Raw genomic sequence first — 25,976 nt, 5'->3', positions numbered from 1 at the left:
CGTATCCAACTACTGTGGGGCGGCTTTCACGGTCTTTTGGTAAATGGTTTTTTTATCCATCTATTTCTTTTCATATAATAATAATAATATGTACATTTTGGAGCGCAAAAAAATGGGGGCAATATTTAACAACAATTTTTTTCATGTCAAAATGTTTTAGCCTCGTTGATATTTTATTTTTAAAAGACAATTTTTTATTTACTGTCTCTTTTAGTAGTAACACTGTTCTAATTTCTGTTAATATTGATGATAAGATTAACCGATTTCCATTAATCTTACTAATTTTTCCAATCTCAACAAATTTATACTATATTAATTTAGTTTGTAAAAAAATTGAAGGTGTGTAAAACAATGTAAAATATATATACAGCGTAAATATGTTCTAATTCAATTCGTATTTGTGAGATGAAACTAAAAAATAAAAAAAGGAATAACTGGCAAACACGACACTAAACCAAACTATTAAATGAAAATCAATAACAAACGCATGAAAAAGAAATAATATATACAATAAAAAAAATAGTGAGAAAAGTCACTTTTATTACATAGTTGATTACAACCTGAGAAGATGAGTTTCACGGATTTTCTAAATCCTGTGTTAAGTATTCTTCCTCCTTTGTTTTAGTATTCTTTCCTATGGACGAATGGTGATCTGTTAAGTATTTTTCTTCTCTCATTTCATTATTTTTCTCTATGGATGGATGGTAATGTGTTTGTAAAAAATATTTTGATACTCAAGTTAATCACGTGTATATAATAACAAAAAATGTCATAAATATGAACATAAACTATTTATCTCGATGAGTGTATTATTTATAAGATAATTATAAGTTTGTGGACCATTACTTATATATAGGTCTGGGTGGGCCAGTAACCTATTTCCCTCATAAGTTATTTGTCTATGTGTTAAGGTAAATAATGTATATAAGATTGGGTTAAGAACATGTAGAAACAGACCGACTTATAACTGGGCAAGAACAGGTTGGCTTGTGACCGAGCATGTAAAGACCAACTTATGGTAAAGCATGTAGAGGTCGACTTGTAGTCGAGCATGTAGAGGTCAACTTGTGGTCGAGCATGCAGAGATTGAATTGTGACCGAACATGCAGAAGCTGACTTGTGACGGGTAAGTAGATGTCATTTTATGACCGGGCATATAGAGAGCAACTTGTGATCAAACAAGTAGAAATAAGTTTGTAGTTGGGCAAGTATGAAGAGGTCGACTTATAACTAGATACATAAGTAGATGTTGATTTACAACTATACACGTAACAATTAGCTTGTGACTGAATAGGTAGAAATTGGCTTATGATTACATATAATAATCCGTTTGTGACTGAATAAATAAAAATTAACTTGTAACTAGACAAACTAACTTATAACCAAATAAGCTAGCTTGCTACCAAGTAAGTCGACTTGTGATTGAATAAATTTAGTAGCCATATAAACATGCAGGTGGCTGTTTAGTCACATTCAAACATGACCTTAACTTAGTGGATCACCTATTCTATTTTAAAGTTGTGACATACTTTTCTCCTTTAATTCTAAAAAAAAAAAAAAGTTGAGTGTGTAAGTGAGTTTTTGTCATTTTTGCAAAACTTGGCCCTGGCGGTTAAACAAGAAAATGGTAAAAATTAATAAGATTGATTTAAATATTGAAGAAAATAAAATTGGTCAAAAATTACTAGTTGACTAATTTTTTAAAGCATAATTTACGATAATTCTTTAATATAATTATTTTTATTTTTTTTAAATGAAAATGAAAAATTTATACATTGTTTAAGAATTTTATTATTTTAAAAACTATCTTATATATGGTTGACATTTAAACATAATGATATATATGTTAACGTGTTTTTTCTAATATCATTGTATTTTAATATTATTTAATTATTATATTATTACTTTATTAGTACTCTGACTGAACTAGCTTGTATGATAAGATCTTTATGGATTCTGTTGCAACGTGTTTGTTATAAATAACAAAAGTAGACAATAACAAAGAAAGTAATATTCAAACTTCACTCGTCACGTTCTCTTCTTCCTCTCCTTTACTATAATTCATCCCTATGGCTTCTGTTGCTATCAGAAACCTATATTCTAAGCGTCTTCTTTCCTCTTTGCATTTCACAAATGCTTTTCATTCATTCTCTTGTGGCACCATATCCCAAAACCACCATGCATCTACGTTGGATCTTGTTTCTTTACGAAGATCCATGGCCACCTTCACTCGAACGTAAGACCTTTCTAGGGACAACAATATTTTTCTTTGTTGAAGATTCTTTTGAATGTTTCTTTTGGTGGTGGCCAAAGCGATTTATATTTGTTATGGGTGTTTCTTACCTAATATGATAATACTTTACCTTGCATGTGGTGATTCATCTACGTATATATGCAAAATATTGGCCTCGGATCGCCAAAATAACCCGTTTCAATATTTTTTTTTATATAGTCTTCATTATATATGTATGTATTCTTTTTCAACCAATCCTTTTGGAGGCAGTGGGTATTATGGATATGGAAATACAGATAGCAGATATAGACATCTATTGAATACCCACATAAAAAAAGAACCTTTGCATGCCATTGTTTTGAGGGTTGATTAAAGTGTGTTTCTTTTCTATTGTTTGTCTTTGCAGAAAGCCCCATCTTAACATTGGCACAATAGGGCACGTTGATCATGGGAAAACTACACTAACTGCTGCAATAACCAAGGTTTGGGTTGATTTCTTTGTCTTCATACTTAAACAGTGCAGAGGAATTCCGCCTTTTATTTTCTTTAGGGGATGAACATTTTTTGTGCTTTTGTGAAACTTGAAGGTGCTAGCTGAAGAAGGTAAAGCCAAGGCCGTTGCCTTCGAGGAAATAGACAAGGCTCCCGAGGAGAAGAAGAGAGGAATTACTATTGCTACTGTGAGAGATAGATCACTGTTTTTTTGGAAGTCCATTTTCAAATTATGCATATTGTGAATGATAAATAACTAGAATGCTTTATGAAGAAAATTTTGTAAGCTTCTCTTGGGCCTCTTATCATGACGATCTTGCAGGCTCATGTAGAATATGAGACAGCAAAGCGGCACTATGCCCATGTTGATTGCCCAGGACATGCAGATTATGTTAAGGTAACGTTAGTAGGAAATTTGATCAGACTTGGTTAAAGTATCTACTTGAACAAACGGATTATTGTTTTTTTTATTCATATGGGCCAATTTTCTCGGGTATGAATTATGATCCTAATGCTTTTTTCCTTCAATATTGAATTGAATGAACATAATTTTCCTTACTCTGAAGAATGTCTGATCTTATCTGTGCATGATTGATTATTTGATTCTCTTGTGTATGTCCTATAATCCGCATGGACTCCATCTTCAATTAATTTATTTGTTGAAATCGCAGAACATGATAACTGGAGCTGCACAAATGGATGGTGGAATTCTTGTGGTTTCTGCACCAGATGGGCCAATGCCTCAAACAAAAGAACATATACTGCTTGCTCGGCAGGTTGTTATTTTGTCAACATGCAAAAGTAAAACTCAGTTTTTATAAAATCTAACTAAATTACAAAACCAAAATACCATAACATGCATGGGTATTTTTCTTGTTTCCTGTGTCAGGTTGGTGTGCCAGCATTGGTCTGCTTTCTAAATAAGGTTGATGCTGTTGATGATCCAGAGTTGCTTGAACTTGTGGAACTGGAGCTTCGTGGTACGAAGTATCAGCTTATCGTTTTATTTGAATGGAAAGAAAATTTAATGTACTAATGATCATATATTTTCTACTAAATGGATGTGCATCCATTGGCAAACCAAACATTTTTGCAGAACTTCTTAATTTCTACAAATTTCCTGGGGATGAAATTCCAATTGTGCGAGGTTCTGCCCTCTCTGCTCTACAGGGGACAAATGAAGAACTTGGAAAGCATGCTATCTTAAAACTAATGGATGCTGTGGATGAATACATTTCTAATCCTGTAAGGAAACTTGACAAGCCTTTCTTAATGCCTATAGAAGACGTTTTCTCAATTCAGGTAAGCAAAAAGATCACAACTGTTGTGAAACAAAACATAATAAGTAGTCTTTGTACTTAATTTTTTTGTCTAGGAGTTATAGTATTTCAGTTCAAACGCTTTCCTTAGTATGATAATGAAGTAAATGGAATTTCTTTAACCTCTAACGTATGCGTTCTGTCTGCTCGTTTATATGTACTTAGCAAATGTTGTCAACTGCCTGATATGTTCCACCCACATGTTTTGTTTATGCGAAGGGGCGAGGAACTGTTGTGACGGGTCGTGTTGAACAAGGCACCATCAAAGTGGGAGAGGAGGTTGAAGTATTGGGACTAACACAGGTACTCATTGAAGTCAAATATGTATTATAATGTCATGTTAATGAGTGTTTTTCTTTATTTTATATGATTTTGTATTTCTCTGTCTGTTTACAGAGTGGACCTTTGAAGACTACTGTAACTGGTGTGGAAATGTTCAAGAAAATTTTGGATCGAGGGGAAGTAAGTAAAATCATAGAACCCTTCCTTCTTCTTCCTTCCTTTCATCTGAATTTGAATGGATGGATAATTAGTTGTGTTTCCATTTCTAGGCAGGTGATAATGTGGGACTTCTTCTTCGTGGTCTGAAGCGCGATGATGTTCAGCGAGGAATGGTAAGTGGGACTAACTCAAGGTGTAAACTAATATTTAACGTATCAAATTTATGTTCAGCATTGATTAAAACTTCATATGGTAGTGAAAATCTGGTAATGGTCTCACTCTTGATTTGAAAAGGTGAGTTTTCTCACTTAATTGGTGATTAATAACACTCAAATATTGCAAGTAAGACAAGTTCTGGAATAGAAAGAGGTATGATGTGAGAAACTGCAACCACTATTTGATCAAGTTTTACGAGGGTTATTCATTTTACGAAAATGAATGAATTTGTTTTGTTTTTCTGTGTCTAAACTTTCTGTTGGTGAAATTGCAGGTCGTGACCAAGCCTGGTTCTTTGAAAACGTATAAGAAGTTTGAAGCCGAGATTTATGTGCTCTCGAAAGATGAAGGTGGCCGTCATACAGCTTTTTTCTCTAACTATAAGCCTCAGTTTTACCTGAGGACTGCAGACATTACTGGAAAGGTGGAATTACCAGAAAATGTTAAGATGGTTATGCCTGGTGATAATGTGGCTGCAACTTTTGAGCTGATGTCACCTGTTCCTCTTGAAACAGGTTGGTAGAGTCCTTGATTATAGATCATAAAGATGCTGCATATTATCTACAGGATCTCAGTTATTCATATTACATCCAGCATTATGATGTTCTGACAGTAGTCACTTTCTTTATAAACAGGACAAAGATTTGCTTTAAGAGAGGGAGGCAGAACAGTTGGTGCAGGAGTTGTCTCCAAAGTGATTTCCTAGGATGTTGGTCTAAATTCTACAGCATTTCTTTTTTGCATGTAATTTGTAAATAAGTGATGAATAGGGACTAAGCAGCCTTCTAGGAGGATTTTATGATGTGACTGTTTTTTTGTGGTTGATGCGGTGATTCAGTTTCATCAGTCTAGCCTAATGAAGAAAAACTCAAGATTATATGGAATTTTTTTGTTCAATTTCAATGCAGGAAGGGAGGAATTCAACCTTAAAGGGACATATGGATTATTTTATTCAAATGGTAACATTGAATCTGAAAAAACAAATAATGAATAAATCATTAGTCAGGCTCTATTTCCAGACCCACCAGACAAGGTAGTCTTCCTAGAGATTTACTAGTTTCCACACACACGTACAGGTATATAGTATACCATTAAAGTGATTGTTTCACCTATCTTCCATCAACTTCAATGCTGTCTCAACCAGTGAGTGAATTGTTAGATTGTGCCTGTTCAGGCCAACAGTACCAGAGAAAACATTAAAGCTTTCAAGCTCTGAAGTGGTCTCCAAGACACTCTCCAGCACCTCCTCCATCCCCAAACCCTTGAAAGTGTGAATGTTTTCTTCTCTCTCTTTCATCATCCAAATTGCTAGCTCTATCACAAACCTCCTTATCCTTGGGACCTTAGTTGGAGGATATCGGTGTTTCTTGAGAATCTGGATTAGTTTATTTGCTAGTTCAGTCTCAGTGATTCGAGATTCTTCAAATACAGCGCTTGATTCAGAAGAATCCATGAATGTGAAAACACTTGCTGCCAGTCCAATCATCACTTCTTGAAGCTTGTTTTCTTGTGACATGATTGCCTGAAGTATCTGCAAGGTTGTGCAATAGTTAAAAGTTAAGTTTGAAGCATACATTTCACATGTTACTAGCCAAAAATTATGACGGTAGAGGAATGCTTACTGTGGGTGCTGCAGCTGTTACCTCCTTTAACTGTTTGAAGCATTCTGATCCACTGTAGTTGCATAAATTTCTTAGAATCCTAGCAGCATTAACACGAAGCATTGGAACGCTCAATGCTTCTATCAGCCTTTCCATTACTTTTAACTTGGAAATCCTATGACAATTGCTCTTGCTTTCCAATGCTAGCATTGCTAGGGCCTCCCCAGCAACAGTGGTTACATCTTTCTGATCTTCAGCAATGCAATCTTTGAAAAATATGTTGAACAATTCTTTAAGTACTCCACCTGTGCCTCCAATCCTTTCTCTTGCCTCCTCTTCCAATGCCAGACTGGTTAAAATTTCTATGCTCAGTTTCTGTAGCAAGGGGTGTTTCTCTCCGTGCATCAAAATATCTCTGATGTTGCTTATTGTGAAAACTATCTCCGAAATCTCCCTTCGAAGATGTTTCCCGTTGGTGCCCGTTGTGCTAGCCAGCATCTTCACCAGCTGCAGTGATCTCTTCACAGTCAGAATCTGAGATGGCGTAACATTCTCATTCTTCAGCAACCTTTCTTCAGCATGTGTGAAGTCTATGATCTTTGGGAGCAGGCCTCTAGTGTTTCCAATCTTTCCACAGTTGTCATGATCACGGGCAAGTTTCTTCAGAATTAGGAGCCCCAAATGGTTAAATGTCCAGTAGCCATAATTTGGATGATCAAATACGAGTTTCTTTTCTCCAATTTCATCAGCTGCAGGTATGCAGTTCCTGTTAGTTTGGAGAAGAGAAGAAATCGATTCCATAGCGCCAGGTATCCCAGCTATGCGCAGAGAGTTCTGCTTCTTGCCAGCTAGTGCTGACAAAATCTCTGCAGCTGAGAGCCTAAGTTCTTCCTCCCTGTGGTCTGTCCAATTCAGCATCTCAACTAGCCTCTCCACCACAGATATGGAAATTCCAAGCTTCTGAAGTGTATCATCTGAAAACCGTTCGCTGAGCGCGAATTGGCGAAGAATCCTTGCTCCGATGAGCTGCTCATCAGGCGAGTTTGAGGCCAAGAGATCCATGGCAAAGCAAACAATGTCCATTTGCAACCCATCAAATATGCTTCCATTGACACACCTCGAATAGGCATCATAAAAGAACCTTCTAATTGACACCATCCCTGATGGCCCCAATTCACACTCTCTGTTAACCTCATCCAACAGTTTGCAGTAACTGATCTTCCATTCCCAGTAAGTTTTCTCCATCAAGAACAACAAAGCCTCAGCCAAAGCCAAGGCATAAAATATGTTCAGAGCAGACTCCCGGTTCCTCCTGTCAGTGTCTCCCTTGGCAACCTCCCCATAATTACGCTTGATGAGCTTCATCGACGAAAGAACGACACAAGCCGTGGCAGAGAAAAGCTGAAGCCAATATAAAAGCTTGCTTATGTGCCTTGAAAGGAAAAACCATCTAGCACATGGTAGAAGTGGAACATCTGAACTAATCCACGTGCGAGTTGGTGTCCTTATGTTAAAGGTACCATCCCTATACCTGGGGGTCACATTAGCCTCCACCATGTCTCTCCTTTGCCTCTTCATTACAATTGGCTTGAAAAGGCTTTTCACACCTTGAAGAAGCAGGTTTGGACTGGACTTGAGCATCCTGAAACTATTGATCCCAGCATCAGTTATAGACCACGTTGCTTGGTGCTGCCACTCAAGCTCGTGGCTCCTGCTGAAAATCCGTGTCCCCTCAATCAACAGTATGATGGTGATGAACCAGAAATCGGTTTTGTCCAAGGTGATGGCAAAACCGCCAAGAAGAACAACGGTTGCCCAAATGAAACCAAGAGTTCCAAGACTAGAGGCTGCTTTTTCAAGCACTGCAAGACGAAGTGCAAAGAGTGTCAGCTTCTTTTCCGGTGCTCGAACCGTGGTGGAAGAAAAAGAGTTGTCTGCATCGCTGTCTCTCTTCTCAATGCTGCCGAGTCCACGAGGCTCAAACATTGTGATGGTTTTGCTTGTCTCGCTTAGCCTTCGGAGTTCAGCAACTTTCACACAAACACTCCCCTCTCCCTCTGTCTTCACAGAAAGCCTATGATCCATGAAAGTATGGTATGTTACAACTTTGAAGTGAATGTTTCTGAGTTTGTTGTGTCTATGAAGGGTGAAGGGTGAAGGGTGAGAGGGTTTTATATAGGAATGGAATGAAGGAGAATGAAGAGCTTAGAGGGCACGTTTACAATGAGGCTTGTTGGGGAAAGAGTGACGTCAATCTCTCTCTATTTTGGTCTATTTTGAAGATGGTGTTGGTTATGCTTTGGTAGCAATCTTGGTAACGTGAAGAAGGGTTAACTTGTTTCTCTATCTCTTGCAAAGCTTGCATTGTTTTCTCTTTCTAGAGAGTTTCTTGTAAGTGACAATCTGAAGGGAGTACGTAGTACAGCAGCTTCAAACATTCACACCCTTTTCATTCAAAACGAGTAACAAGTCAACCCCTTTCTTCTTAACTGCCTTCGTCTTTCTTTTTTACTTTCGACAGCCACAGAAACACCACTTCTGCCACTGTTCACTGCCAAAATTGAACAGCACGAAAACCATGTATGAATAACCTGGTACTAGTTTGATTTCCGTCGCAATCATTGATTAGATTCGTGTCGCTGTTACAAAACAAAAGAATGAAATCTACTAAATACAAATTTTGTCATATTTTTTCTGTGTGTTCCTGATTTCATGGAGTTTGGACCATTCACAGGAGCAAATGTGAGTCAAACATTTACTACAAATATTATTTTCAAAGTCTTAAATAATAAGAGTTATTCATTAAAGATTTTCACCAAAATATAACATTACTCTGTATACAATATATTTAAAATATTTAACAGAAAATATCTATTTTTTCTCAAAGTCGATCATGCAAAACGAAATAGGTTCATACGTGGGTAGTTTTTTATTTCTTCAAATAGATCCCTATTTGATGATTTGACAAAAAAAAAATTATTTAAAAATAATAATAAAATATTTTTACTAAATATTTCCTTTAGTCAAAATATATTAAGAGTAGCCTAACAAAGTGCATTTCTACAATTAACAAGTTAATTAAAATCCAACCATTCATGAATTGTCAATGGAAAAGTATTGGTCGACTAAGTAAAAGCTAAAATAAAAAAATACAAGTTGTGGTTTGGCAGCATAATTTTATCTAAAAATGTTTTTGTTGAACACAAAGTGAGATGTTATTGTTATTTTAATTTATCATTAGTTTTTATGTTCAACTTGTGGTTAACATTACTAAATAATTACAATTAGACATTAATTTTGGTGTACTTAATTCCCCTCTATTTCAATTTATCATTAGTTTTTATGAATCAATTTATTTTCAAACTGATTAAAATCTATTTAACTCACTGATGAGATAAACTAAGTTGAATTTAATCCACATTTAAGAAAAAAAAAACTGAATTTTTTCCTATTCAAACTTATAATAAACTGGGTTGGCCTATGTGAATGAAAAGGAACAGCAAAATTGAGTTTGTTTATCATTAGTTTTTGTAAATAAAAGGTATACGACAGGGGAAAAGTGTCTGTGTGGTTTGTTGCTGGAGTGCACGGATAAACCATTAGCACAGCACAATTTTTCATTGAAAACGAGTTACTTCGTAAAGCCGTAGCTTATGGCTAGTTACGTTGCTCATGCGTGCTATACATCTCTACAATAAACAAAATCCAAATATTTGTTAAGAATCAGCCTCAAGCATTCTTCACATAGAATTTTTTTATATGTTTCTGAAACCATCTTACTATATATGAATCAATGTATAATTTAATATCACAATAGTTTCCGAAATGATATTTGCATCTTAATTATATATCATTATTTAACTTCATCTTTAATCAACTTGGAATCTCCATAACCATTAACTGTGTATTGTTGATATATCTTTTTTTCTCTGATCACATAATGTCAGACATTCATACTATATTATGAGTTGTCTTTGAAAATAAAATTAGAGCTAAACTAAAACTATAACAGAATATCAGAATGTGTAAATTTGGTTGCACAATTTTCATCCAATAAAGTAACATTTAAGTCTAGAACTACTTGAATAACTAAGAGATATACTTTAAAACAATTTTTTTACATTTTTTATAATATATGTCAATCATGTAAAGAATTGGCATTATTCTTTACTAAAAATCTTAAAATAATTATTTTTTATTAAAAATCTTAAAATAATGATTTAATGGATTTTTCGCTTTATATAATGCTTTAATTTTTTATTTTATCCCATATGAAACTTAACGTTTTTAATTTACATAAACAAAAAGTATTCGGATGAAAGGAAATTAAGGTTTTGGTGAAGTGCTCTTTGGTTTTGGTTTATGGGTCCCAGAAAGCGTAGGAAAAAGGGAGAAAATAGAAGAAAGTGAAACAGAAAAAAGGGAGGGCAAAGAAATAAGGACCTTAGAAATTTAGAAGAATGAAATGTATATTATTTGGTTTCTTAAAGTAACCCTGGCCACGCATTTTTGCTTGGAGAAAATATTGCCTTTATTTTACGCGTACACGTAAAACGGATCTGCGTTATGTCATCCTTCAACTACAAGCTTAAGCCAATTCAGATTTCTTTTTCTTTTTCATCCTTTTTTTTAGTGTTAAAAGTCTTACATCGACTAAAAATAAAATACAATTTATAATATATATATATATATAAATGAGATGCAAATCCCATCTTACAAACTGGTTTTGCAAAAATTGAATTAGACTTAAAATTTATTTCTAATATGATATCATAATCATAACTAAAATTTATGTGGACGATTTTGTGAAATTAAATTAGACTTAAAAATTCACTTCTAATACTATGCTACCAATTATTATTTTTAATGAAGATAGAATTAATTAACGATATTATACCACTACTTTTTTTTTTAGTTTTAATCATATTATGTGTGTTAATTTAATCATTATGCTTACGTATTAGGTTTTTGCATGATTCTAATTTATCTTGCCAAAAAGCCTGGCGAACATTTGTTAAACTAGCTGAATGACAAAAGATATTTTAGCTTTGCCTGATCAAAAACTTATTATTTACGGTAATTTTATTAACTTTTACATGTAATTTTAAATTATCGATAAGACACAGGAATTTAAAATTTTAGACGTTTAGTTTGAATTTGCACTTATGTTTTAAATTAAACGAGAACAAATTGTATCTACATTCATCTTCTGCTACTCAATATAATATTTAGACGTCACTTCCACGGCAGAAACTTCTTAATATAATGTAAAAAGTGTGAGAAAAAAAGTAATAAAAATAGCAACTATCTTTTAGTACAAAAATGATAAGAGATTTTGGGCATTTAAACTTTTGACAAAATGCTAAACTTCCCATAGTTAATAAATTAAAAATATAGAGACATCACATCCAATCTGTGTCAGTAAAGGCAAAAAAATGGATTGGATCTTTCAGCCATATCATATATGACTTAACTAATGGATGCAATGTGATAAACCAAGAAAATGTTTGAAGTGTTACACTGGTTATATATAAAATTCAAGAGGTAATAACCAAAGTGACCTGNGATGCTAGAGATATGCTTGATTAAATATTTTAAAAAGAACATGAAGAGAAGAAATGACATAGCTTTTATTCAAATTAAAATTAATTTATGCATATAACAGTTCGTAGAAACTATTCAATATTAATTTCTTGAAAATCATAACTTTACGCGTGTATAATTTAATATTAACTTAGAGAAATTCATAGAAAAAAATCATTTAAACAATCATTGCGCACAAATCCAGCTGTAAATAGACAGAAAAGAAGCAAATAGGAGCCCATCTAATTTCCCAGCTTTATTGCATGATTTAGAACAAGTATAGCAATTCACTCATTCTCATCTTTTAAAAACGCAAACCTAAAATATTAGGGTTTAAACAAGAATAAAAGGAATGAGAGAAAAAGGAGAGGAAGTGGAAGATAGTATATGCACAAAGACAGGATGTGATAAGCTTTTTGAATCACTTCTTCATAAGAAGGTTTACATGTTGTGTCAAGGTATAGTGCAATTCACTGTTTCATCCACTACATTCAATTTGCTTCCTACATAGCTATGTCACTGAATAAAATAAAATAAATCAATGATATTAGGCATTGCAATTAAAAGTTCTACTAACCATTTGTACTTCATCTATGGCAGTATTGAAAGAATCACCACCAGCATTATCCACTTCTCTTCATCACACCAGTTGTAGGAAAGAACACCAAGCTCGCCACTGGCAATAAACCGAGCTCAAATATTAAAATTTTGCTATCATCCCCACGTTATCTTCCGTCATAAATTCTACAGGGAAAAAAGGCAATAATAACAATACGTGCTTGGAGCTTGAAAGTTTGAAAGCACACAACATATAATAATACTACGGTAATTCTTAAAATTACAGGACAATTACAACTAAAAGACAACAATAAAATAGTATAAATTATAATTTAAAAGAAACTCACTTGTCAACTATTATTGTAATCCCATTTATATTAGTATAGAAGTTCAAAATATAGAATTGAACAGGAAAACTGTAACACGAAACTTGGAGTTTGAAACACCTGTTAAATGTTCAACATGAATACTGGCCCAGATTATTTCAAAGTATTGGTGTTTTCCTCGTTACAAGTACCAGAAACATGAACTTAAAGTCACTTGTGTTAGCCAAAAAAAAAAACTAAAAGGAAATAGAAATTCATGAAATATTGATGATTAAGAATTCAAGACCTTTACAACACAGTTGCAAACTACTGCCACACGGCATATGAGATCACAGTTGATATCAATCCATCAATAAAAAATTACGGAAAACTTCTGACTTGTTAAGTAAATGAATAGCAAATACTGTTACTTGTGATCAAGATAGAGCATAGAGCATATCCAACAAAAACAAACTCATCATGTAAAAAATGCATCTTTATAATACAATGAATCTCAAACTCGAACTGGGACAGTCTCAACTTTGCATTCATAATTCCAAAATTTCAATGTGCAAAATGTGTTTCTGATATTTGAAGTGACCACCATTCACAAACTTGTGTGCGGCTTATAACAATCCAATCTTAGTGAAATATAGCAAGCACCCAATTTTAACCAAAGTCTGGCAAGTATCAACTATCTAACTTAACTCTTGTTCAAGAGGCATGAGCAAATATACCAATGCATTACCATGAGCTGATAGCACTCAAACACCTTTTGCTTTTCCAAATTTCAAAATACCTTTGGGCCCATCTCGATTAAACGTCTTAATGAGCTGGTAATATCAATCAAGTTCATGTTACTCCATGCAAAACACTGAATTTCTATACTAATTGTATGTATTGTTGCTACTAAATGAAGAACCAGCTACTTCATATCTTCAAATTATGTTCCCTCTTAAGATGTTTTGCTTACCAGCGATATTTCTAGGAGTTCTGTTGAGAACTCAGAACATAATAAATATTGCATATATAATACATCCTATTACTTAGTTTACGGTTAAAGTTCTTCGTATACACAACATATCCTTCCTCCGGCAGCCGTGTACCATTTTGCTTAAAAACTGTCATATATTATTATTCAGTTCTGAGCACAAACTGCATAGTAGAATCAATGTTGACATGTTAATGCATCTTTTAGTTTAAGTCCAAACCAATTTCTGAAAGAATGAACATTCCAGGTTTGAGGTTGCAGAAAGGGAACAGTCGTTCCCTCAAAAACACCAATGACCAATTCAATCCCTTCCACAATGAACAATTTATGAAATCAGTAAAAGAAAATGTTTCAGAGAGATTCTTTCTAGTTCATTTACCCTCAGCCCTCTACCTAAGTGCTAAAAAAATCAAATCCCATGATACACCACTGCGAAAAAAAAAAATAGTCTTCAATTGTATACCATGTGAGTGTCCGTTATATGAGAGGAGTCCGTTGCGAAACCCTAGCTTTCTCGGCATCAATAATAGACTCCATCAACTTCACTGCATTCTCCAGCTTCCCCTTCGCATTCACCACAACATAATCAAAATTCTTCAAATGCTTCATCTCCTCTCTCGCGGTGCCGATCCTCACCAGCAGCGACTCTGCCGTCTCCGTCTTCCGGTCCACCAGTCTCTCCACCAGGGCCATCTCGCTCTCCGCCGCTACGAACACAAACACCGCCGACTTCCCGAGCGCCTTCCTCAGCGTGGCGGCGCCCTGAATATCGACCCTAAGAACGACGTCGCAGCCCTTGGCAAGGCATTCTCGAATCTGCTGCTTGGGGACGCCCTTGTAGTCCCCGTAGACGAGGGCGTACTCGAGCAGCTCCTCCCGCTCCACCATCCCGAGAAACTCCTCCTTCGAGACGAAGAGGTAGTCCTTGCCGTCGACTTCGGTGGGGCGGCGAGGGCGCGATGTGGCGGTGACGACGAAGTGGAGGCCGCGGCGGGCCTCGCGGAGGCGCGCGATAAGGGTATCTTTGCCGACGCCGCTGGGGCCGCTGATGACGATGATGAGAGGGTTGGGATTGGGAGAGAGAGGGTCGGAGCTGAAGGGGGAGCCTAGGGAAGCTTCCAGAGCGCGGAGGAGATCGGCGCGTTCGGCTTTTTCCAAGGGGGGGATGGGAATGGATAAGGGTCTGCGAGCGTCCCCCATTTTGGAAGAAGAGAAGGATTTGATGGCGTTGGAAAGGGGTTTTTGGGTGAGGGAGTTGAGAATGTGAGGTTTTGGTTTTGGTGAGATTATTGGAAGACGAGGAACAGTTGTCCACACGAGCCTGCGGAGCATCGAGCACTCGCTGTAAATACCACTGCTCATCCACATCACATATCAGATTGACGAGGTCGTTAATTTACTCACAACTATACATACTACTTTCTTTCTACAGCTTAGTGCTTATACTCACTCTTCTCATATTTATACACACAACTGGTATTTCGGTTTACTCACCAATTTTTGTTGTTGATTTGATGAGGATAGAAAAATGCCTTTGAACTCGTCAAACTATGATTTTTTTTTCTATTTGTCAAAAATATCTTTCCTTGCTCTGGGAAACGAGAAAAATGAAAACTTGTTTTATTGTTTCTTAGTATTGGTTTGGGACCTCTTGGCGAATAGTTTGGTCGAGAAAGATGTAATGAATGGCAGAGGAAACCCTCCATCCTCCAAACAGGGCCTGGCCTGCAAAGAAACCGTTTTCTTATCTCTTGGATAACTTAGTTGTTTTCTTTATATAGGCATACAAGTGTGCGCACATGTTTGTCCATAATAAGATATGATTCCACTGGCCGAGGAAAAGACTTGCAGGGAAATATCAGATTGAACACGTGGAATTCAGCAAGCATAGGTGTAAATTTAGGAGTTAAAATTTCATAGGGGCCCAACACTAGTTTCTTTTGTTAAACATCAAATCAAGTTCCTAACAGCAAAGACGTGCTATAGAGAAAGAGACAAGAGAGTGTGACTTTGGCTATATGTCTTTGTTTAAAAAATAAAATACATTATCTTGGTAATGGTACCCAAGTAAAACGGGTATAATAACAACTACAGTTCTGCAATGAAGCAACCGGTCTGTCTTCAAGTTCATGGCTTTCAGATCTTTCGTGTACTCTGTTATTAACACATTAGAGTGCAATAAAATCATCAATTGGACCATGCGAACCCTTTAATTGACGATGCATTTGATTGAATTAGAAATCATCCTCTAGGTACTTCAACACTGGGAATTGAGCCCCTTTAGCTCTCCCCTTTGTCTGATGCTATGTGAAATTTCAGTTCTGATGATCAACATTAGGTGTACCACATGAACCTCAGTATCTATCAGAGCTTCATGGCACAATACAAGGCTCTAGTTGGCCACACATTCAATATAATTCAATATCAATACCATTGACCACCAGGTCCACCTGGAGCAGCAGCCACTTTTCTTGCCATGTATTGAGGCTTTGGCTGCAGTCCATTTGAACCTTCGATCCCATCATCCTCTGCCCCCCTCTCACTTTTATAGCCTGGGTTTCTCCTAGGATATGAGCAGTTCGACGCTGCGAACTGAGCTGAAACAGATGGATTCCTAACCATCCTCCTCTGCTCAGTTTCTGCCGTCACTGCTACCCCACAGTTATTGTATCTCATCACTGAACCAACAACCTTTCCGGGCCTTGCTGCCACACCTACATACAGTGAGCCACAAATGGGTACATTGGATGAGAATAACATCATAGTACTCTAAATCCATAGCAAATATCGGATGAAAATTACATTACAATTCCTTAAAACTATATACAGAAAAAAAAAAATCAACAAAAAAATTTTAAAATCCCTCAGCTTTCAGCTCACACAATAATTTCCACTATGTGGCAGAAGAAAGAAGTACATGTGTGCAAAGATGCAAATATAATCTCTTATTGGTTAAAAGAAAGATGACTTGAAATGAAACAAGGATCATGAAGGCACAATACTCTTGTCAGATAATACCAGTCATGTCTGTGTCCAATAAATAGGAAGTAAGGGAAACAGAGAAGGGATAAAATGCATGTAAAACTCAATCATTACACCTTGAATATTTTGAGGTGCTGGTAAAGGAAGCCGGGACATAGGGATAACATTACTCCTATCTACTGGTTGTTTCTCAACTTCTTTGATGGAACATTTGGACAAATCATCTGCAACGTCCGACGTATTATGTATTTTGTTGTCTGAATACAACACACATGGCCTGCATGACAGCAACAAATCAGTAGATTTGGCAATTCCGAACCAGATACAGAGGGTGTATTCTATTTGGAGTTTGGCAATATAAATAATAAAATAATGTGACCAAAGAAGAAAGCAACAATTTCCAAAACAGTTACAGAAAATTAGAATACCTGGGCAAAGATGCATGTTGCCTCTCAGGTGGAGCGACAGTTCCTCCCTTGCCGTAATGCTCCTCAAGATATGCAAATTGCTTCTTGAAGTGATCCACAGCACTACCCGAAATAGAATTTAGGGAAAGAAATCAGGGGGAGAAACCAAAAGCTAACCTTAGAGAAATAAGAGTAACAAAACCAGCCAATTCCAAAATACATCAATCTAAATAAAATATGCAAGAAAATCACAAATTTACAATTCCAAAAATAACCAATTCGTAGTCAAAATCACATTTCATCAGAACATCCCAAGTAATTTATTTCAGAAAAAGAAAATTAGCAGATGCTGAACAGCAAGTATCCATACATTGTAGTTACTTTCATATCTATGAAATTAACATGAAACTCGAAAAAGACATGGCTTAAACATTATGAGAAAAAGATAATGGAGATTGTTTTCATAATATATGGGTTGCCATAGCATTTTCTTTTGGGCTTTCTTCAATAAATTGATTATTTTAGCCATAACTCAAGTCTTCGTAAACACTATAGAAGTTACATTAAACTGTACAAGATACTGCAAAAAATATAGACTCCTCAATCAGTGAAAATGAAAATTGTAAACCATAAGGGTAAAATTTTATGAACTGTTAAGCAACATTATCAGGTGAAAGCAACATCCAAATATGTTATGTTCATGAAGTGCTAATGAGGTGTAAAACAAAATTTGGTTAGAGATTTAGACAATACCTTGGATACATGAAACCTGTTGGTTCTGCTCCCTCTAGAAATTCCTTCAACATCTTTGGATGGTACTCCAGAATCTCTTTGTATATAAGCTCACGGACATCTTCCTTGGTTATCCGGCGTCTCTCAAACTCAAATTCCATCTTGGTAACAGGCTGAGCAGATGGTTCTCTCTCAACCTTGGCCAAGCCTTTAAAGTATGGATCCGCTAGAGCCTAACATTACACACACAAAACCCTATCAACCAGATATAACACAGCAAGTGATCCATAGATAAATAAACACCCAAATCTAACCTCTTCAGCAGTAGGCCGATCCTTAGGCTCAAATGCCAACATTCTCTCTAACAAACGAAGAGCTAGGGGGTCTGCATTTGGAAACTTTTGTGAGAAAGGAACTGGCTTCTTCTTACGCATGCTGCTCAAATATCTACGAGCTTTCTCATTTCGTACCTATTAATACAATACCAAGGTTGCATTAAGTGACTAAACAGAGCAAAGAGATAACAAAAATGCTAAAAGGAAAACTAAACAACAGACCCTAGCAATGGCTTCAGGAGATGGAGTTCCAAGAAGATCAGTCATAAGATCTAGTTGATGAACAACATTTTTCCCAGGGAAAAGAGGTTTTCCCGTCAAAAGTTCTGAAAATATGCAGCCAATGCTCCATATGTCTATAGCCGGTGTATACTGAAAAACAAAAGTTCATGATAAAATTTATTTAATAACTCCAACATCAGACAATAAAACATTAAGACAGACAGATGGAGACATTATCCATTTTCATTTCACAAACATCAACTTAACACTTTAGAATATGAAACAAACAATGATACTGATTACTATTTAAGTCTTAGAACTATCCAGAATAGAATTTATAATGTAAGTAAAAGTTAAAAAAGTGACCCCGAACCAGGTTTTTGAGGTCTAAAGTGTCCTGTACAAGAAAGAAAGGACCCAACTATTTGTGAAAATATTGTTCTTCAACACAAGTACCCTTGTGAAAACAAGAGAACGACAGTAAAGAAGAAAACCAGTTGAGAGTTAACCACAAGACATCAAAAGACCTTGTTAAACCATAGTTGATGAACAGCCCAATATCAAGAAGATAAAATGGGTACTTTGACTAAACTCATGCAAATGGCAACTCTGATGTGGAGGAATGTTATGGAATTTTTCATTATTTCCTACCTTTCTAGTTTTCAAATTAATTATGCTCAACACGAATTGGAATTTTGGAGCAGCACATATTCCTTAGTAGACCACGTGGATGTAAAAACCGTAAAGGGCGGATAAAACGGAAGAGTGCTTCAAGTTTTATGTGTTACAAAAGGGTACAACTCAAACAAAGAGGGAAATTGTACCATAGCTATAACACTTAGAATGTTGTATGGAACTGAATGTTCGAAGGTAAAAAGTGATCAAGAAAGTAATTATGTTGTACGGATAAGAATATCGAGGGCACATTAGATACAAGAGGGATAGGAATGAGAGCGATACAGAGAATTTTCAGGAAGCACAAATGAAAGATGGTAAAATCTCGCCTAAAGTAATTTAGGTCCGGAGAAGACTGCAAATGTCCTAGAAAGAAGAGTAAGCCAGATGTAAGGTACCACCCTGATAGAAACCATTAAGAATCAAGAAGGATATTAAGATCAATGGCTTGTTTATATAGATATGACCATGATAGAAGATTATGACACCATTAGCTGACCACTCGGGGAAAATGTTGTTGTGCATACATTATTTAGTGCAGTTAAAATTTAAAATTATTTAGTGCATACTATGTGTTCTTTGATGACATTTTGATCTACAGTTCGTTGTTGGAGCTGCACCTTCAGCATCTAGCCCAAGTTTTACAACAGCGACGTGAGCATCAGAAGGTTAACAAAAAGAAGTGCAGCTTTGCCCAAGATGCCACTGAATGTTTGGGCCATGTGATTTCAGGTGCAGGGGTGTCAGCTGAACCTAAGAAGATAGAAGCCATATGGAAATGGCCAAATCCAAAAGATGCCACTGCCTTACACGAGTTTTGGGCCTCACAGGTTACTATAGGCGATTTGTGCAAGATTATGAAAAAATTTCCAAACCTTTGACACAACTATTGAGGAAGAATACGTTTCAATGGACTGAGGAGGCTCAACAAGCTTTTACTATCTTAGAGGAGGCAGTGCCACATTTACCAACCTTGGCTATTGCAGATTTTTCTTAGCCCTTTGTGGTTGAGACAGATGCATCAAGGGATTGGGTGCAGTTCTCCTCAAGATGGTAGGCCCTTAGCCTTTTGGAGTCAAGCCTTGTCAGAAGAGCCCAAAACAAATCAGTTTATGAAAGGGAATTGATGGTTGTTGTGCAGGCAGTGCATAAATGGAAGCATTATTTGTTGGGGGCACATTTCATGATTGTAACAGATCAGAAAAGTTTGAAATTTCTGACTGAGCAGAAACTTTTGACAGAAGAGCAGTTCAAATTGGCATCTAAATTGATTGGATTTGATTTTGAAATCCGACAGACCTGGCAGAGAGAACATTGTCCAGATTTGCTTATTTTAGCAACATCTCTATTTTGCTATCCCAAAAATGGGAAGGTTGGGAAGAAGAGGTGAGAAAAGATAACAAATTGAGTGGTATCATGACAGATTTGTTGGTTGACCCTAATGCCCATCCTCTTTTTGAGATTAGAAAAGGAAGACTGTACTACCAAGGTATATGTATTGTCTAGTAATTCTTCCAAAATTCCTACAATTATTAAGGAGCTGCATGAAACACGTATAGGAGGACATAGTGGCTACTTTCGTACTCTTACGCGAGTCGCAGGTTTTTATATTGGGAAGGCATGAGGAAAGACATAAAACTTGTGTTATGCAATGTGAAGTTTGTCAGAGAAATAAAACAGAGACCTTGGCCCCTGCTAGGTTACTACAACCCCTCCCAATTCCAACACAAGTCTGGTCAGACATCTCCATGGATCATGGATTTTATTGGAGGTCTACCAAGAGCAAGGGGAAAAGACACCATTTGTGTGGTGGTGGACAGATTCACGAAGTAAGCTAATTTTCTTGCTTTATCTCATCCTTGTTCAGAAATGGAGGTATCTCATCCTTATTCAGCAATGATGGAGGTGGCTCAGCTTTTTGTAAAGGATGTTGTCATGTTGTCAGATTGCATGGATTTCCTTCATCCATTGTTTCAGACAGAGAATTTTCCTGAGCTAATTTAGGAAGGAGATTTTCAAACAGGCAGACACTAAACTGAAGTACAGCAAGGCTTATCACCCACAATCGGAAAGCCAAATGGAGGTTGTGAATTGCTGTCTCGAGACCAATTTAAGGTGCATTACAGGCACTCAACCAAAACAGCGGCCCACTAGGCTCCCTTGGGCTGAATTTTGGTTCAACACCAACTACAGCGCCTCTTCCCAGATGACACCATTCAAGGCTTTATATGGATATGATCCTCCTCTCATTTTGAAAGGCACAACAATCCCATCCAAGGTGGGAAGTGTTAATCAGATGCAGGCAGCAAGGGATGAGATTTTGAAAGATTTGAAAGAGAATTTGTGCAAAGCCCAAGAGAATAATAAGCTTTAAGACAACAAACACAGGAGGGCTGTGGTTTATAATGAAAGTGATTGGGTTTTCTTAAGGATTCAACCCTATAGATTTAAATCCTTAGCACGAAAACCAAATGAAAAATTAAGTCCACCCACACTATTATGGACCTTATCAAGCGGTAGAACGAGTTGGGAAGATTGCTTACAAATTACTCCTACCAGAACACAATCACATCCACCCTATCTTTCATGTGTCTTTACTCGAGCCAGCCAGGAGTTCGGAACCATCCCCTCAACCTTTACCTCCTATGCTATCTGAAGAATATATGCTGGAAGTTACTCCAGAAAAGTTGTTGGATACCCAGAAGAATGCAGCTGGTGAAATGGAAGCCTTACCAAAATGGCAACAACTTCCCGAGAGTGAATATAGTTGGGAATCTGCAGCTGTCATCAACACAGAATTTCCAGACTTTCACCTTGAGGACAAGGTGAAACTTCAAGGGTGGGGTATTGATAGGTTTAGTAGCAAATTCTATACTAGGAGAAATAAATAAAGGTTGCAGTTATAACCCCCCTACGGTTGTAACCTTGTAAAACAGACTATTATAAGTAGTCTGTGTGTAGGCTGTTGTTAGTTTCAGTTTTTGGAGTTTAGGAGGAAAAGGGTTGGGAGAGTTTAGGTCCTCTCGAAACACCTTTCTGTTTGGAATATCTGGTGTTGTATCCCTGCGACACACACTAGCAGCGTAGCAAAATTCATAATAACATCATCCAAGAACCTGTCTTGGATCTTTTCTATAATATTGGGTGTTCTATCACTATGTGACACATTCATCACGAAAAATAAAAGTTTTTGAGTAACTCAACAATCACTACATAAAAAAGTTAAATATTTGATAAAATTGACTAGCTAGCGATACTAACTAATAGTCGTAGCATTTACTGCACCTTGGAAAAAAAGGATCCGCACAACTCAGGAGCCCTATACCACCTTGTTGCAACATAATCCTGCAAGCAAACAAACAGAATTGAGAAGCAATGAACTGAGGACAGCTATGTTCAATTGAAGGTATTAGTTTATTAGTTGCAGGGAAAAAGAACCATACTGTCCAGAAAATAGCAGTGGGGGTATCATTGAAAGCCACTCTGGCAAGTCCAAAGTCACAAATCTTTAGCTTGCAGTCAGCATTTGCTAAAATGTTCTTTGGCTTTAGATCACGGTGAAACACATTTGCTACAAGTTCATAAAAAAAATTTAAATTATCTGAAATGATTGTATCAACTAGGTTTATACAGTAAAAAATATATAGGCTATAGCAAACAATCTATCAAAGAGTCCCTAACTAACCAGTGTGTATATACTTCAAGCCTCGAAGAAGCTGATACAGGAAAAACTGGTAATGCTCTGGCGTCAGATCATCATTAGCTTTGATGACCTGATGCAGATCAGATTCCATGAGCTCAAAGACAACATATATATCTTTGAATTCCCTTCTAGAAGGAGGTAAGAGAATATGCTTGATCTCCACAATATCTGGATGGCGTAAAAGTCTAAGAAGCTTAATCTCACGAAGAATGCGAGTAGCATCAGAAACATGCTCAAATATGTCATTGATTTTCTTTATTGCAACCTTTTCTCCAGTGTGTGTATCATATGCAGAGCAGACAACACCATAGCTTCCTTTACCAATTACTTCCTCTATTCTGTATCTGCTGCCCTCACCATATTCTGTAAAGAAGTCCACATCCACGGATGACTGCATAAACACACAAACCAATTTATTATACCAAGCAAACTCCGACTCAACATTTTTACATCAATATTTTAAGTGAAGGGAGACAAGACAACACTATGTTCCACATTTTTACACCCGCAAGTTGCTAGATTAGTGTCTTAAATTTGCAGACGGGGCCATGAACGACAGAGGACAAAAGTAGCTCCAAAGTTTTTAAAGATGGATATCAAGATAGTTAATATAAATTTGCACAAAAGCCAAGGAGTGTGTACTCAGTGTACATTAGACTTCAAAGAGAAGAAAAACGTATTTCGTGGAGGTTTTAAATCCCAGAGCCGAATTTGCTAGGTACGATTACATTTCATAGGGATAAAAGCTGAATTGTGAAGATAAAATAAAAACTGTAAGTGTTAGTGATTTTGTAATATTAAAATGAAATGAAACATAAAGGAGGAGAAGTGGGGACTAAAATAATCCACTGCGATAGTTTGCAGATACCATAGAAAGCAAAAAAGTAGACAACCAAATCTTAAATGAAGAAAAACTTTCCGCAGGACCTTTCACAAACAAACACTGCAGACTTGGGCATATGGCAGAGAAATATAGACATTTACTAGTCACGTTGTTTCTTCTTAACTAAGAACGGTTCTCATGTCCAAAAACCAAAAAGTAGTTCCAGGGAAGATTTAGACCTCCACGCTAGATAGATGGTATTAAAAAAACATATTTTTAGAATCATAGAGAATACAAATTTCATCCATGTACTAGAGATGCAGAACTCAACACAAAAGGCATCCACTCCCCTCAGTACCTACCCAATTTATCTCCGAACAATACAAATCAACAACAAAACACAAATTAAGCTACATACATATCAGTTAAGCAACTTTACCTTTTTTCTCTGATCAGGATGCATCTCTGCAACTAAGCATAAAAACCCTACAAATGATTTAAGCCAGTAGGTGCATCCAACAAACCCCTCACCTCAACTCAAATTCAGATCACGCAAACTCCCACTTCCACTTCAGAATCCCAGAAAAATAAGAGACAACCCCAGCGGCACCAGAACGCCCCAGATCAAAAGAGGGAGTTCAAAATGCAAACCAAGAAAGAGAAAATCGAAAGGAATAAGTAAAAGTAAAATCTTTCATTTCAAAGTTGAATGGAACTCAACAAGAAAACCGACCCAGAAAGTTTTAGCGGCGAATACAGCAACTGCGATTAAAAAACAGGAACACGTACTGGAACACAACTCTGTTAGAATTAAAAAAAATGGGAACAAGAAACCCCCAAAGCTAAAAACAACTGGAGAAAGAGTCGAAATGTAGCTGAAAAGGCCAAGGAAGCAGATCAAGCTGGAGTGTGAAAGCGTTAAGCTAAGAATCAGCGGAAAAAACTAATCTTGGAAGATCTGCTACGGCGATAACCACTAACGCTGCCAAAGGGAATGAATAAATAGATGCGTAGAACAAAGGGTGGAACTTAGCAGAATACGATTCTTGTTATTGGGGTATTGAAGGAGAAGATTGTGATGGAAATTGGAGTGAATAAAGGTACACAAACTTTTGGATCTCAAACAAGTCGCGTACTACAAGTTCAAGTTGAAGAAGATTGTGGTGCAGAGCTTTGGAAAGTGCAAGACAGAAAGAGGGATGAATAGAAGAAAAATAATACTAACAATTTTAATTTAATAATATAATAATAATTTTGGAAAGGAGTGTGATTGTAAAGGAAGAGTATTATTGCAGAAAAGTATGAGTATGTCTTCGCCACTCAATTTCTCCCTTTTTCTAATTTCTTTTCTCGTAATTTGTTTCATAATTTTTCTAAGATATTGGATAAGATATTATGTGGAAGGGGGTGTTTGAATCCTGTGCCATTCCTTACTCATGGTCAATAATTGTTGCTTAACTAGCTTCTCATTGATTCCCAGAGATAAAAAATTTACATGTCTCTTATCATTGTTAATCAAAGACTGAAAAAAGGTAATCCAAACAAATTAAGAGTAATAAATGTTTTGATTTAATGTGTAATAAAAATCAATTGCCAGATTTTCAATTTATTAGCTTGATTTAATTATTTAATTGATTTTATATTGTTATATATGTGGGCCATTGTTTTTCCCTGGAATTTGTTTTGGATGTCTCATCAAAGTCATTTTCGATTTCATTTTTCACGTTATGTTATAAACAACTCTCACAAGTGAGATAACTGTCTAAAATTAGATATCTTTGGTACCTGAGAATAATATGCGATTATTTTTCTTTTCACACATAATTATGTATTTATTTATAGGGAATTAGTGTGGTCACTGATATATTTCTTGTTCTGTTAACAACAACAAGAACATCATGGAATAATTTAATAGAGATATCATCCCTTCGAATTCCTCGTATTTCAAAGACAAATAATAGGGACAAGAACATTNACGAAGGTTTGTGTCCAAAANATATTGGAAAAANGTNACAAAATAAGGCAAGTTTGGATATTGATGTGAAAANATCAAAGTTANGATTCAGTAATTCCATATGGCATGTGCCTCACATGGCTTGAATACTTCTTAAATTGTGAATAGGTGGCTTTTAGGTGTAAAATAATACATAGACTCGGTTCTGCCAAACTTTATCTTTTAAATTCAACTATGACATTTTTCAAGCTGTTCTCGTTAATTTTCATAAATTTTAAGGCAATTTTGTTTATATAATAAAATTGAAAAGAATTGATTTTCAAGTTTACATGAAAATTTGAAGAAAGAAGCAACAATTTTGTCCTTGAATAAATAAATCAAGTGATATATCTTTATTGGGAGAA

At 36.1% G+C, this 25,976-nt stretch overlaps 4 protein-coding genes across 6 annotated transcripts; 1 reads left to right on the top strand and 3 right to left on the bottom strand.

Annotated features, from left to right (window-relative positions):
- The first annotated feature begins 1,950 nt into the window (after positions 1-1,950).
- LOC106774426 (elongation factor Tu, mitochondrial) lies at positions 1,951-5,519 on the top strand. Its single transcript, XM_014661419.2, has 12 exons — positions 1,951-2,236; positions 2,640-2,715; positions 2,821-2,913; positions 3,048-3,122; positions 3,397-3,501; positions 3,615-3,705; positions 3,822-4,027; positions 4,264-4,347; positions 4,441-4,506; positions 4,596-4,658; positions 4,976-5,216; positions 5,337-5,519. The coding sequence occupies exons 1-12, from the start codon at positions 2,070-2,072 to the stop codon at positions 5,405-5,407; spliced, it is 1,338 nt and encodes a 445-aa protein (XP_014516905.1). The 5' UTR covers positions 1,951-2,069; the 3' UTR covers positions 5,408-5,519.
- A 101-nt stretch (positions 5,520-5,620) lies between these two features.
- Positions 5,621-8,729, bottom strand: LOC106774425. Of its 2 annotated transcripts, none has more exons than XM_022787098.1 (2): positions 6,345-8,729; positions 5,621-6,232 (listed from the first exon to the last, which is right to left on the bottom strand). In XM_022787098.1, the coding sequence occupies exons 1-2, from the start codon at positions 8,385-8,387 to the stop codon at positions 5,807-5,809; spliced, it is 2,469 nt and encodes an 822-aa protein (XP_022642819.1). In that variant the 5' UTR covers positions 8,388-8,729; the 3' UTR covers positions 5,621-5,806. The 2 variants fall into 2 exon arrangements, with proteins under 2 accessions (XP_022642819.1, XP_014516904.1); XM_014661418.2 differs by having other exon boundaries at positions 6,324-8,727.
- A 3,559-nt stretch (positions 8,730-12,288) lies between these two features.
- LOC106775521 (guanylate kinase 3, chloroplastic) lies at positions 12,289-15,492 on the bottom strand. 2 transcript variants are annotated; one of them, XM_014662663.2, is made up of 2 exons: positions 14,203-15,492; positions 12,289-12,629 (listed from the first exon to the last, which is right to left on the bottom strand). In XM_014662663.2, the coding sequence occupies exon 1, from the start codon at positions 15,105-15,107 to the stop codon at positions 14,217-14,219; it is 891 nt and encodes a 296-aa protein (XP_014518149.1). In that variant the 5' UTR covers positions 15,108-15,492; the 3' UTR covers positions 12,289-12,629; positions 14,203-14,216. The 2 variants fall into 2 exon arrangements, with proteins under 2 accessions (XP_014518149.1, XP_014518150.1); XM_014662664.2 differs by having other exon boundaries at positions 12,289-12,561.
- Positions 15,493-15,627: 135 nt separating this feature from the next.
- LOC106775520 (mitogen-activated protein kinase 15) lies at positions 15,628-24,861 on the bottom strand. The gene is made up of 10 exons (XM_014662662.2): positions 24,058-24,861; positions 22,778-23,186; positions 22,536-22,663; positions 22,378-22,437; positions 18,418-18,567; positions 18,175-18,330; positions 17,882-18,093; positions 17,150-17,251; positions 16,838-16,998; positions 15,628-16,453 (listed from the first exon to the last, which is right to left on the bottom strand). Exons 1-10 carry the CDS (start codon positions 24,079-24,081, stop codon positions 16,164-16,166), a joined length of 1,692 nt encoding a protein of 563 aa, XP_014518148.1. The 5' UTR covers positions 24,082-24,861; the 3' UTR covers positions 15,628-16,163.
- Between the last annotated feature and the right edge of the window lie 1,115 nt (positions 24,862-25,976).

The sequence above is a fragment of the Vigna radiata genome, chromosome 10, assembly GCF_000741045.1.
Source record: "Vigna radiata var. radiata cultivar VC1973A chromosome 10, Vradiata_ver6, whole genome shotgun sequence".
Classification (NCBI taxonomy): domain Eukaryota; kingdom Viridiplantae; phylum Streptophyta; class Magnoliopsida; order Fabales; family Fabaceae; genus Vigna; species Vigna radiata.
This window is presented reverse-complemented; position numbering and strand designations above follow the sequence as displayed.

Excerpts from the sequence above, each read along its gene's own strand:
- LOC106775521 (XM_014662663.2), bottom strand. The coding sequence starts at position 15,107 with ATGTGGATGAGCAGTGGTATTTACAGCGAGTGCTCGATGCTCCGCAGG.
- LOC106774426 (XM_014661419.2), top strand. The coding sequence starts at position 2,070 with ATGGCTTCTGTTGCTATCAGAAACCTATATTCTAAGCGTCTTCTTTCC. Across the intron at positions 3,502-3,614 it reads ATATACTGCTTGCTCGGCAG|GTTGGTGTGCCAGCATTGGT; the intron begins GTTGTTATTTTG and ends TTCCTGTGTCAG. Across the intron at positions 5,217-5,336 it reads ACCTGTTCCTCTTGAAACAG|GACAAAGATTTGCTTTAAGA; the intron begins GTTGGTAGAGTC and ends CTTTATAAACAG.
- LOC106775520 (XM_014662662.2), bottom strand. The coding sequence starts at position 24,081 with ATGCATCCTGATCAGAGAAAAAAG. Across the intron at positions 17,252-17,881 it reads ACAGGTTTCATGTATCCAAG|TGCTGTGGATCACTTCAAGA; the intron begins GTATTGTCTAAA and ends TATTTCGGGTAG. Across the intron at positions 16,999-17,149 it reads CAACATGCATCTTTGCCCAG|GCCATGTGTGTTGTATTCAG; the intron begins GTATTCTAATTT and ends GCTGTCATGCAG.
- LOC106774425 (XM_014661418.2), bottom strand. The coding sequence starts at position 8,387 with ATGGATCATAGGCTTTCTGTGAAGACAGAGGGAGAGGGGAGTGTTTGT. Across the intron at positions 6,233-6,323 it reads TAACAGCTGCAGCACCCACA|ATACTTCAGGCAATCATGTC; the intron begins GTAAGCATTCCT and ends ACAACCTTGCAG.